This window comes from Thamnophis sirtalis, unplaced genomic scaffold (assembly GCF_051295495.1).
Source record: "Thamnophis sirtalis isolate CommonGarterSnake01/CBP01778 unplaced genomic scaffold, rThaSir2_p1.2 scaffold_13, whole genome shotgun sequence".
Taxonomy (NCBI): Eukaryota; Metazoa; Chordata; class Lepidosauria; order Squamata; family Natricidae; genus Thamnophis; species Thamnophis sirtalis.
In genome coordinates this window covers 25933916-25946745 of record NW_028261393.1, presented here as the reverse complement: position 1 = coordinate 25946745, position 12830 = coordinate 25933916, and the positions used below count along the sequence as shown (strand labels likewise).

At 46.5% G+C, this 12830-nt stretch overlaps 1 protein-coding gene across 1 annotated transcript in view; it reads left to right on the top strand.

Moving 5' to 3' along the window:
- Window positions 1-12830, top strand: part of LOC106548015 (uncharacterized) — a 105819-nt gene that overhangs the window by 9453 nt on the left and 83536 nt on the right. Inside the window, exons 8-10 of the mRNA XM_087728348.1 lie at window positions 7509-7616; window positions 9029-9148; window positions 12228-12281. Of these exons, the coding sequence (XP_087584474.1) occupies window positions 7509-7616; window positions 9029-9148; window positions 12228-12281 (282 nt within the window). The remainder of the gene's footprint in view (window positions 1-7508; window positions 7617-9028; window positions 9149-12227; window positions 12282-12830) is intronic.

The following is a 12830-nucleotide window of genomic DNA, read 5'->3' as shown; positions in this document are numbered from 1 at the left end:
CTCACATGTACCTTCAGCAACTTCTGGCTGCAAGTAATCCAGTAAGCAAGGTTAATCAAACAGTAACCAGGGCCAGCAGTCCAATAAGCCAGGTTTAGCCAAACAGTAACCATGTCCAGCAGTCCAATAAGCCAGGTTTAACCAAACAGTAACCAGGGCCAGAAGTTCAATGAAGCAGACAAACCAGGCAAGCCCCACAGCAATATCCAGGTGTCGGCAAATGCACATAAGGCTTCACAGATTCAACGCTTGTTCTTGACAAATGCCCCTCCCACTGGCACCTCCTTACATCTCAGTCCCCAGTTGTGCCTTGTGAAGGGGATCGGGGCACTCTCCTCCCTCGTAGCCGGATCACTCTGCATTGGTCTCACCTTCTCTCTTCTCTCCGTGCTCTAGGATCAGGAGGGGGTGGTCCTTGCTCTTTGCCTGAGCACTGTCTCTCCTGCTCCTCACTGTCTGCAAGCCTTTTTGATCCTGAAAAGCTTTGCCTGGATTGACTCTGCCCTTCCCTAGCATCCTCCAAGGCCAACAGACCCACCATCTCCATCTCTGTCGGCTGTTTTTCCAGCTCATCTTCCCCTGCAGATTCAGACTCCAATGGGGGCATGGCTGGCTGGTTCACATATCACCCAAAGCCTGGAAACAGCAGTTCACACAACCTTTTCTTATTCAAAACTCAGCAATCATCATGATGCATTCACTTTATAGTGACCCTAATTTAGTATGTAAAACACACACACACACACATATGTATATGTATAGTTTTTGCTGATGAATAAATGAAGGGAGGCTAGTATAGATCTATTTCAAGCTATTTAGCTCTCATTAGCTAGCCATACCCTAGCTGAGATTCGAACTTGGGCTGTTTTTACACGTCAGGCAGTTATATTAACCTCTAAACTACAAACTATCCTCTCTTATCAGCTGAGTCATATACACATACATACTGTTACGTCCTCCCAGATATGGCCGGCAGCCGCAGTCAGATCAGGGAAAAGCCCTGATTAGCTCTGGTGCGGTTCGTGGCTGGCAGGAGAGATGCTGTTCACTTATTGGTTCTTCACCTGACAGCTGCCCATATAAATAGCTGTCAGGCAGCTCTGTTGCCGGTTCCATTCTGTTCTTGTTAGCACTGTTCGCTCTTACTGTTACTTGATCAATAAATAATTGTTGAAGCCACGTTCCTCAGTCATCTGTTCATTAGAACATAAAACTGGTGACGAGGACGTGTGAAACGGACCCCACTCGAGTTCCTACCATGGCTGCCGCTTCTGTTTTCACGGCATTCCGCCCTGAGGCAGAATCTTGGGATGCGTTCCTTGAACACGTTGCCATTCTCCAGGCCGCCGCCATCCACTGTGAATTCATTGATTTGGATGAGGCCCTCTTCGAGCAATTTATTTACGGCCTAAGGGACATTAATTTACACCGCCGCATCCTCTCCCGTGCCGAACTAACCTTAAAAATTGCGGTGGATGAGGCGCGCACCTCTGAAATGGCCGATCAGTCCACCCCAGACCTCAGGAGATTCCCTCCAGCTGCTATGCCTTCCTTCCCTCACTCCTCTGTTAATTGTCAACTTGGCCCTGAGAAGTTGAAGTCTGAAGTAGACCTCACCATTGACCACCTAAAGTTGCTCTCTCTCAGGGATGGAAGAAGTTGCCTCAGCTGCGGGGGCTGCCACCTATGCTCCTCATGCAAATTCCAGGCAGCCATCTGCCACAAGTGTGGAAAAAAGGGCCACATTGCAGCCATCTGCCATTCTGGTCCCGCTGAATTAAGGGCAGCTAGTTTACCTGGCTCCAACCACTGGCCCACCTCTACTCCCTCCTCTACATGACAAGGGTGTTTCACCATCATGGAACCTGAAGGAACCAACCTCGAATGGGTAGTGGACTCAGCCTCCACAGCCTTGGGGGGTCATGGTAAGCTGCACCTCTGTGTCTCCATTGAAGGCCAGCCATGTACAATGGAGCTAGACACTGGCTCTGCTTGGTCCATAATGTCATGGGACACTTTGAAGGCTTTGCTTCCGAACCTCCGCTTACGTCAACTAGCCCCCTCCACCTGCCATCTTCGTGACTACCAGGGGAACCCTATTCCCATTGTGGACTGCGGCATGTTACTCATCCAGTACGGCCACTTTAAGGGTCCCCTACCTCTCATTGTGGTCCGCAACCCCCTGGCCTCTTTGTTAGGGCTTCACTGATTCTGAGCCCTGGGCCTGTCTATCTCAGGCATTATTTCACTTTGCCTGGCCTCCGACATTGACTCTTTGCTCTCAGAATTTGTCAATGTATTTGATCCAGCTTTAGGCTGTTACAACGGCACCCCTATCTCCCGCAAACTGGATCCCTCGGTGGCGCCCATCCAACTTAAAGCCAGAAGGGTACCTTTCGCCTTGCAGGAAAAGGTCGATGCGGAGTTAGACAAACTTATAGCGCAGGGAATTTTGGAGCCCACCCCTGTCAAAATTGATGCAATTACCTCGGCGCCCACACCCATGAATAAGGTGGAGGCCTTTTTGGGTCTTCTAAATTTTTATGCTACTTTCATTTCCCACAAGGTTACCATGGCGGAGCCACTCCACCACCTATTGGACAGCTCCGTGCCATGGGCCTGGACTAGCCGCGAGGTGCATGCGCTCGCGTCTGTCAAAGGCCTTTTGACATCCGCCCCCGTGCTCATTCAATACAATGGGCGACTTCCCCTCCTCCTTGCCTGTGATGCCTCACCCTTCGGTGTTGGGGCCGTCTTGAGCCACGTCCTTCCCAATGGCACCGAGGCCCCAATAGTGTTTTACTCCCGCACCTTGTCCAAGTCTGAGCAAAATTACAGCCAGCTGGACAAGGAGGCCCTGGCTGCCGTGACAGGAGGAACACGTTTCCACCCCTATCTATATGGCAGACCCTTCACACTCCTTACACACCACAAACCCCTCCTGGGGATATTGGCAGGGGACAAGCCAACCCCCCCCCCCAATATTTTCCCCTCATATGTCTCGCTGGGCTGAATTCCTAGCTGCCTACTCCTATACCTTACTCTACCAGCCAGGAAAGCACATGGGCCACACAGACGCCTTGAGCCGCTACCCCCCGCCCCAACTAGTCTCTGACCCTGCCCCCACCACCTCCATTTGCCTCATTGAGGATCTGCGCTTGCCGCTCTCCACAGCGGACATTGCGCAGTCCTCCCTTAAGGACCCTGTCCTCTCTAAAGTTATGGACGTGGTTTGCAGAGGCTGGGCGGCGGACACACAATCTGCCACCTTCCTGCCATATTTCCGATGCCGTGATGAGTTGTCAGTTTAGAGGGTTGCCTCCTGTGGGGCTCTCGAGTTGTGATTCCCTCCATGCTCCGCCACCCAATCCTGACCCGCCTCCACAAGGACCATCCAGGCATTGTGCACATGAAAAGCCTAGGGTGCAGTTATGTCTGGTGGCCCTCTATGGACTCGTACATTGCTGGATGGGTGCAACGGTGCCCTCCATGCCAGAGTGTTCGTCCATCCCCTCCCGCCAGTCCACCTCAGGAGTGGGACATCCCTTCCGCCCCATGGAGTCACCTCTACGTGGATTTCCTAGGGCCTTTTGCAGGTCAGACCTTATTCATAGTGGTCAACGCTCTCTCTAAGTGGGTCGAACTTTTCCTGATACAAACTACCACCTCTGGCGCCACCATCCAAATTCTGGACACCCTTTTCACCATGCACAGGCTTTTGGACATCATAGTTTCCGATAATGGGCTGCAATTTATGTCCGAGGTCTTCCAGACGTACCTGGCTAGCCTGGGGATCCGCCATGCCCAGGTCGATCCTTACCACCCCTCCGGGAACGGGTTGGCCAAATGGGCTGTCCGCTCGGCCAAAGAGACTCTCGTCCGGATGAACCACCTTCCCTGGCTGGCCAGAGTCCAAATGTATCTCAGGGCCCAACATACCACTCCTTGCCAGGCCTCGGGCAAAGATACTGCCAAGATACTCATGGCCGTTGCCTCCGCACCACACTTGATCACCTGCACCCCTCTTATTCCCCTTCCACTTCCCGACTTCAAGGGCCCCCTAGGTCTTTCCTGGTGGAGGAAGGGGTATTCACACAAAACTTTGCAGGTGCTCCCAAATGGCTACCGGGACTCATCACAGAAATAACGGGACCCTGTTCCAGCTCAGTGATGGAAAACTTTGGTGGCGCCATATAAATGAACTTCGCCACCACAAGACCACAAGGTCGTTCCTCCAGCCAGCTGTGCCAGCTTCAGAGACTCCACCGGACACCGCCTGCCAGCCACACATGTCCCAAAACAGCAACCTGAACTGTGCGTCGCCCGTTGCGATCTCGGCAGATGTCCTACCTTTAAATTTTGGCACTGAGTTGGGGGTTGGGCCTCCCGTTCAGCTGCGTCATGAGCACGAACCGACGATGACAACAATGGACACTTCTCTGCAGAGGCGTTCCCAGAGCACATGCAGACATCCTGAGTACTTAAAGGATTATGCATGCGCAATCCGGGGGAAAGCAGTCTTACGTCCTCCCGGATACAGCCGGCAGCTGCAGTCAGATCAGGGGAAAGCCCTGATTGGCTCTGGCGCGATTGCCAGCCGGCGGGAGAGATGCTGTTCGCTTATTGGTTCCTCACCTGACAGCTGCCCATATAAATAGCTGTCAGGCGGCTCTGTTGCCGGTTCCATTCTGTTCTTGTTAGCACTGTTCGCTCTTACTGTTACTTGATCAATAAATAATTGTTGAAGCCACGTTCCTCAGTCATCTGTTCATTAGAACATAAAACATACATACATGTACATACATACACACACACACACACACACACACACACACACACACCTTAGAAAGGAAACTTCAAGGGCCAAACTAAGAAAATATATAATTAAATGAAATAAATCTAAAGGCCAGCTTTCTGAAATAAAGAACGGGCCTTTATAATAAAAGATGAATGGTCACTGTAATTTACCTATAGATGTAAATTATCCGTATAGGTAAATTACCTATACACCAGTCATTTATTGATTGTTCAAAGTTACTGTGGTGCTGAAAAAATGACTTACAGCCAGTCCTCGTAGTTACAACCATCACTGTGGTTATGTGTTAATTCAGGCAGCTGACATGTATTTATGACAGTTGCAGGGTCCTGGTGTCACATGAGCATCATTTGTGACTTTCCCAGCTAACTGGGGGGGGGGGGGCATGGATTTGCTTAAGAACCATATAATTCACTTAATGACCACAGTGATTCACTTAACAAGTGTGTGGCAAAAAAAATGGCAAAATCCGATGTGACTCACTTATTGACCATTTTCCTTAACGGCCTACATTCCGGCTCCAATTGTGGTTGTAAATTGAGGACTACCTGTATGGGTGTAAATGCATATAAGTTACAGGAGGTAGCCCTCGACTTAGTGACCGTTTAATGTTACAACATCACTGAAAAAATGACTTATGACCATGTTTCACACTTATGATCAATGCAGCATCCTCATGGTGACATGATTTATATTCGGATGCTTGACAACTGATTCATGCTTATGACCATTGCCGTATCCCTCCGTCATGGGGTTCCTTTTTGCAACCTTCTAATAAGCAAAAGCAATGGGAAAGCCATATTCACTTAACAACCGTGTTATTATATTAGCAACTGCAGTGATTCACTTAACAAATGTGGTTCTAGCAACCAAGGCTGTCAAACCACTACCGGTTTGGCCGAACCAGTTCAAACTGGTAGGAACCCACCACTGGTATGCACGTTAGGCCAGAGCACAATGAGGTGGAGGGGAAGGTTTCTTGCATCGTTCAAGAATATAGATGAAATAATTTCGGCAGAAGCAGCTTGTTCTTTAGAACTGAGGAATAATTCAATTCTGGAAATTCCTTTTTATGCCATTCTGAAAGGCACACAGGCCCCAAGGCTCAAGAACTAGAACCGCAGTTGCCTAGCAACCCTTACAAAGCGGACCATCTTGGCCTGTGCACTCGCATACCTTTCCTCTCACAGCCGCCACCGTCCCCTCTGCGTTGCCTGGCAACCTTGCAGTGGGTTCCTGACCATCCGTAGCCACTTCCTGGAATTAGCATTAGGAATTAGAAAGGTTTCGTAGAATTTAGGAGAAATGATATATAATATAGTGGTCAGAGGATTTGGCATTGTGTTAACTGACACCCAGCAGACCACTGTGACCTTGCTGCTGAGGAGATAAAATAAGCCCACCAGGCACCCACTCTTATTATTATTATATACACAAAAAATGTGAAATCACAACTGCTGTAAATCTTTAGCTAGTGTTGGCCTTCGTAAGCATCATGTTGTTCTGACCTAGGTTTCCTGAGACAGTAAAAAGCACATGCTTAGTCCCAAAAATCCTCCTTTTTCATTTTTTTTTTTACAACCGGTTCTGTGGGCATGGGTTGGAGGGCGTGGCAGGGGAAGGATACTGCAAAATCCCCATTCCCTCCCAACTCCTGGGGAAAGGATATTGCAATCTCCATTCCCTCCCAATCAGCTGGGGCTTGGGAGGCAGAGAATAGATGGGGATGGGGCCAGTCAGAGGTGGTATTTACCAGTTGTCCAGAACTGGTCAGAACATGCTGAATACCACCTCTGTATTAGTACCAGTTCTATGACCATGCTACAGAAGACCTGCTATGACTCTTGTAGCACATTGCTCTGGGTATTGTCTGCTGTTATATTGTATAGCATCACAGACACAACATATACGGAAGCACGCATTTAGGGAGTTGTGCAATTGTAACTATTACATCTGAATTCGTCTGAGCATGATGCATGAATACAGCCACACTGAATGTAAGACTTGGGTCATATAAATTCAGCATGCTTTGCTGTCTACCCAAGACCCACTTTGGTTTAGAAGGATGAACTTTCTTCATATCTTAAGTGTGTGTGTGTGTGTGTGTGTGTGTGTGTACATGCATAGTTTCGATTCTTCAGTGAGGAATAAGAGGAATAAGAGAGAAGGCCATTCTCAAAAGAGTTTTCATTTCTCTCTTCCTCTCTCTCACTCTAGAAAGAGTGCAGAGGAGAGCATCCAAGATGATTTAGGGACTGGAGGCTAAAATATATGAAGAATGGTTGTAGGAAGTGGGTATGTCTAGTTTGTTGAAAAGAAGGACTAGGGGAGACATGATAGCAGTGTTCCAATATCTCAGGGGTTGCCACAAAGAAGAGCAAGTCAAACTATTCTCCAAAGCACCTGAGGGTAGGACAAGAGACAATGGGTGGAAATTGACCAAGGAGAGATTCAACCTAGAAATAAGGAGAAATTTTCTGACAATGAGAAGAATCAACCCATGGAACAGAAGTTACTTCGGAAGTTGTGGGAGCTTCATCACTGGAGGCTTTCAAGCAGAGATTGGACTGCCATTTGTCAGAAATGGTGTAGAGTCTCCTGCTTGAGCAGGGGGTTGGACTAGATGACTTATAATGTTCCTTCCAACTCTGTTAATCTGTCTGTTAATCTGTTAAACTTTTGTGCTTCCCAGGGTGATGGAGGAAACCCAGGTGATCCAGGCACACCTGGCGAAGCGGGTGTACCTGGCCTTTCTGGGGAGCCTGGCATCAGAGGACCAGCAGGGGTGAAAGGTGAAAAGGTGAGAGTCCGCTCCTTTGAAACACTGGGAACTCATAAGAAAAATAGCTTGGACACCTATTAATACTCCATACCAACAATTAAGCTCACCCTGACTAAACTGTTTCTCATCCACCAAACTTGCAGCTTTCAGCAAGTAGAAGAGATAATTTTAACACATTTGTAAATCTAGAGGAACACAGTCATTTATAAAGAGAGTTAGCAGGGGTATCCACAGTTATGGTTAAAAAAAAGTCAAGGTAGAGTACATATGACACATAACAAACAGAGTGCTGTTTGTACCATCATTATTGTCATCTTGGTTGTTTTGACCATATCTTATGGACACCCCTGGCGGAAGGAAGGAGGGAGGGAGGATGGAAGGAATCTAGCTTTGGGGGGGGGGAGGGAAGGAAGGAAGGAAGGAAGGAATCTAGCTTTAGGGAGGGAGGAAGGGAAGGAAGGAAGGAAGGAATCTAGTTTTAGGGAGGGAGGGGGGAGGGAGGAGGGAGGAAGGAATCTAGCTTTAGGGAGAGAGGGGGGAATCTAGCTTTATGGATGGAAGGAAGGAAGGAGAAGAGAAAGAGGGAGGAATGAGGGGTTGACTGTTCCCCCTGTAAAAAAATATGACATCTCAGACAAATTGTTTATTCTATCAAACAATGAAAATAATATTTAAAGCAGAATCTCTTTAGAGGTCAGTTCCTAATGAATTATATGTGATTTTCTTGGGAACAGCAAATGAGTGAGTGTGTGTTGCAGCATAACTCTGGAGCGCCTTGAGCAATTTCAACCAAACTTGGTACACAGATGACTTACTCTCTGGAAAAAAAATACTGTGGGGTAAGATACCCCTAACACCCCTCGGGGTGTGTGTTCTGTTAAGATACAGCCTGTTGTGCCTTAAAATGGCTTCTACTGTACTGACGTGAAATGGCTTCTACTGTGCAGCACAGTGGATTTGCCATGGTTACGGCTTCACAGTACTCCACAAAGGGGCTCCCTCTGGTAAGGGGGAAAATCCAACATTAGAAATTACGTTTGGTCCAGACATTTTCCCCCCTATAAATAAATTCCCGGGCAATGTCGGGTTATCAGCTAGTTTCATATATTTCCACAGAATAGTGGATTCCTCTGCTACCAGTTATGTCTATGAGCCTCTGGTTGCTTATTCCTCTTTCTCTAAACCTTCTTCATAAGTGATTTAAACAATCTGTTTGCACAAAGCTTGAGTGGTGCACCATGGCTACACTGTTGTGGATGTGGAGAGCATGACCAGTGAAGAGTCCCACATCTTCCATTCCAGCTCTGTAGCTTTCTGTCATCAATGGCTGTCTGACATGTTGTATGAAGAAATAACATAGTACTTGTATAAAACTTGGAACTGACCTATCAGTGTGTGTTGTTTCTCACCTGCCTTCTGTCATCCTACAGGGAGATGCTTGTGAGTCATGTCCCATCATCAGCCCAGACTCTGGAGCAGTTGGTATCCCAGGTACACCTGGTCAAAAAGGAGATCCTGGTCTTCCAGGTGTGGGTCAGCCAGGCAAACCCGTAAGTAGCTTTTATCAGAGCTTGTTGCAGAAAAAATCAAATCCAGAAAGCACACACAGATAACTAATTCAGCTGGATTCATTAACTTATTTATATACATAATAACAGATGAATAAATGTGCAATACCAACAGTGGATTCTTTCAACATGGTAGAAGTTACAAGCAGAACACAAGCAGGAGAGAACATCAGGTTTCATTTCAGAATTCAGAACAGACAGAGTTGTTTCAGTTTTGATTCTCAGCACAGGGTCAGATCTGTTTAAGCTCCCATTGGCTAACTTAGTTGCTATGCCTATTCATTGGCTGACCTTGCTACTATGTCTCTCCCAATCATGAATATTCTAACAACTTTCTAACTAATCAGGTGCCAAAAGGGTGGACCTGAATGCCCACACCCAACACAATGCCCTCTCCCTCCGCATACGTGCACACTTCCCTCACGCTCCCCCCTGCGCATGCATGCAGGCCCCACTGAAGCCTCCGGACTTCCAGTAGGCCTGTTGGGCCATTTTCTGCCCTCCCCAGGTTTCAGGAAAGCCTCCAAAGTTCGTTTCTAAACTTCTGATAGGCTCGTTGGGCCCATTTTTTGCTATCCCCAGTCTCCGGAGGAGTTCTTGAAGCCTGGGGAGGACAAAATGGTCTCCCCCCCACCCTCCGGAAGGCTGAAAATCAGCTTGTCAACATGCTCATGCTTGCTGGAATGAGACTTTGCGTGCCCTCAGATATGGCTCTGCGTGCCACCTGTGGCAGGCTGGCCATAGGTTCGCCATCACAGCTTTAGACTAACTTGCCAACTCATTGAGGGCTGGATTCAGTTTTCCAGTAATTGAATTTCCTTCGGTGTCAGATTGCAGAGCCCCATGGTTCTCACTCCATGTGGCCTTGAGTAAGATGTCTAGGGATTATGGACTTTGTAATCAGGAAGGCATCAAATTGGGGAAGAGCAGCCTCCGGCTTGCATGGCTAATAGCTGTTGGCAGAATCCTTTTTCCCTGAATCTTTCTAATCTCTTAAGGCAAGAGGCATCGCCGGAGCGTGCAAAAATGACTTTCATCAGTTAATTACGTATTGCATGAAGATACATTTTCTCTCATCTGTGGTTCCAATCAAGTTTATTTGAAGGCACCGTGTTAACTGCTGGTTTTTATTCCTTTAATTAACTGATTTGATTTACATATCAGAACACCTCCATCAAGCAGCTTGTTTGAATAAAAGGTGACCATTGCGAAACAATGAATGTCAAATCATTAATGTTCCCAGACTTTGATTAACAAAAGAAAATCTATCTGCATGAGATTTTTTTTTATTAAGGCTACAAAATAAACCAAGCTGTAATCTTATTAAGCTGAGAATATATCTGATGGTTTGGAGGATAACTTAGGGTAATAGCGCTTTAGTGATATTCTCACAAATGTTGCTCTTTAACCTTAACTTGAGAGAGATGCCCTTGTTCATGCTGGCAAAGTTGACCCAGTCTAATATTCTGTGTATTTTGCAATTTCACTCAGGCACAGAAGCATCCCAGAATTTCCCTCTGGGATTCAGATTCTAGCTTGCTCAAAATCTCCATGTTGATTTTACTTTAAAAGAAGAAAACTCTTTGTACCTTTCAGATTGTGAAGTAAAGCTTAAAAGGGTGAAGAGAAATGAAAGTATTTTGGGCCTATTTTAGCCTGGAGAAGATTGAAGATTATATTAGAGCAGTCTAAATACCTGAGGATATGGTAGAAAGGAAGCTAAGACCACTTTTTCTCATCCCAGAGTGCGAGACAAAGAATAATGGGTTTAAGTTGTGGAAAGGCAGGTAGTGAAATGTGGTGAAAGTGGAACCAATTACTAAATGAGGTGAATTTCTCTGCACTAGATATGCCCGCGCAGAGACTGAGGAGCCATCTGTTGATAATGCTTTAATTTGGCTTCTTACTTGAGGTGTAAGATTCATCTCGATTATCTGAATAAACCCTTCCAAAATTTAGAGATGTAAAAGCTTAAGGCTTTATATAGCTATTCACTGTAGTTCATCCTTTCCAGTGTAAATACACATTTTTTTCCCCAAATCAACCACAGGGTCATCAATTTTCTCCCTCAGAATTATCTATCAAGTGGATCCTAATCAAGCAGGGGCGGGAAACTTGCAACTACAACTATAAATCCTGACAACCCTCGTTATTAGCTAGGAATATGGGGATGTTGCAATCCAACATCTGGAGGGCTTCAGATTTCCATCCCTTTGATAAAGCAATCTTCTTGGGCATACAGATGTGTGATGTCCTCTGTATTCTCTGAGCTTAGTTGCTTTTTTTTGTAGACATTTCATTACCAAACATTATCACCATGGATGGACTCGCTTTGTTGTTAGTTGCAAAGTCATGTCTGACCCATCACAACCCCATGGACAATGTTCCTCCAGGCCTTCCTGTCCTCTACTGTCCTCCGGAGTCCATTTAAGCTCATGCTGACTGCTTCAGTGACTCCATCCAGTCATTCTCTGCCATTCCCTTCTTTTTTTGCCCTCCATCTTTCCCAGCATTAGGCTCTTCTCAAGGGAATCCTTCCTTCACATTAGGTGGCCAAAGGATTTGAGTTTCCTCTTCAGGCTCTGGCCTTCTAAAGAACAGTCAGGGTTGATTTCCTCTAGGACTGACTGGCTGGATTGCCTTGGAGTCCAAGGGATTCACATGAATCTTCTCCAGCACCAGTTCAAAGGCCTCCATTCTTTGGCCCTCAGCCTTTCTTATGGTCCAACTTTCACAGCCATCCATTGCATCTGTATGACTTGCTTAGTTTGGTAATAAAATGAAAAACCTCCAAACTCGGAGAATATCAAGGACCTCACAGTTCAACTCTGAAATACAAATCTTCTCTTCCGTCAGTACATGCAGAAGTAATTGGCCACATAGGCTGGGAATTATAGGAAGTGATCCAGTACAACTGGAATAGGCTATTGTCAAAGATGGAAGACATTTCTCTTGAGTTTTGTCCACTATGTCGTTGAACTAGATACCTTCAAAGGGGAAGAACTGAAAAGTTCTAAATGCATTGGGCTAATTCTTCATTCTTTGTTCCTCCAATTTTCAGGGAAAACCGGGACTTCCAGGTATTCAGGGGCCTCCTGGCCTGAAGGGGTTGCAGGTGAGTACCAACCAGGCTTGTATTCATTCAGACCCTTTCACAGACATCCCTTTTTAGCTTTCCTGGGATGATAAAAGAGACTCACAGAAAAATGAATAGCTATTGTTAAGTAGTTACCATGAGTTCCAGGCCAATAAATAAAATAAATAAAGCTTATGGAGCAGGATGGAGGTAAGGGCTGATCAGATGTCCTCCTTACAGAGGTGGGTTCCTACCAGTTCAGACCAGTTCAGCTGAGTAGATAGTAACTCGGCCTGCCATGCCCCTGAACCGGTTCTATCAGCAGAGATGCCATCTTGATGTGCAGAACAATCTTCATTGCAAAAATTTAATTTTTCTCCCTTTTCTAACGTGCGCATGCGCAGATCTTTTTAGGTGCAAATGTGCATGGAACCGGCAGTAATGCTGGTAGCAACCCACCCCTGCCTCCATAGGATGGGTTAAGACATGGATTTGGGTTCCTTGGTGGAGGGAAGAGGAGGAGAAACATGAAGCTAATTCTTCTCAAGAATTGTGGGCTGAAAGCTTTTCACTAAGAGTCATGTTTCC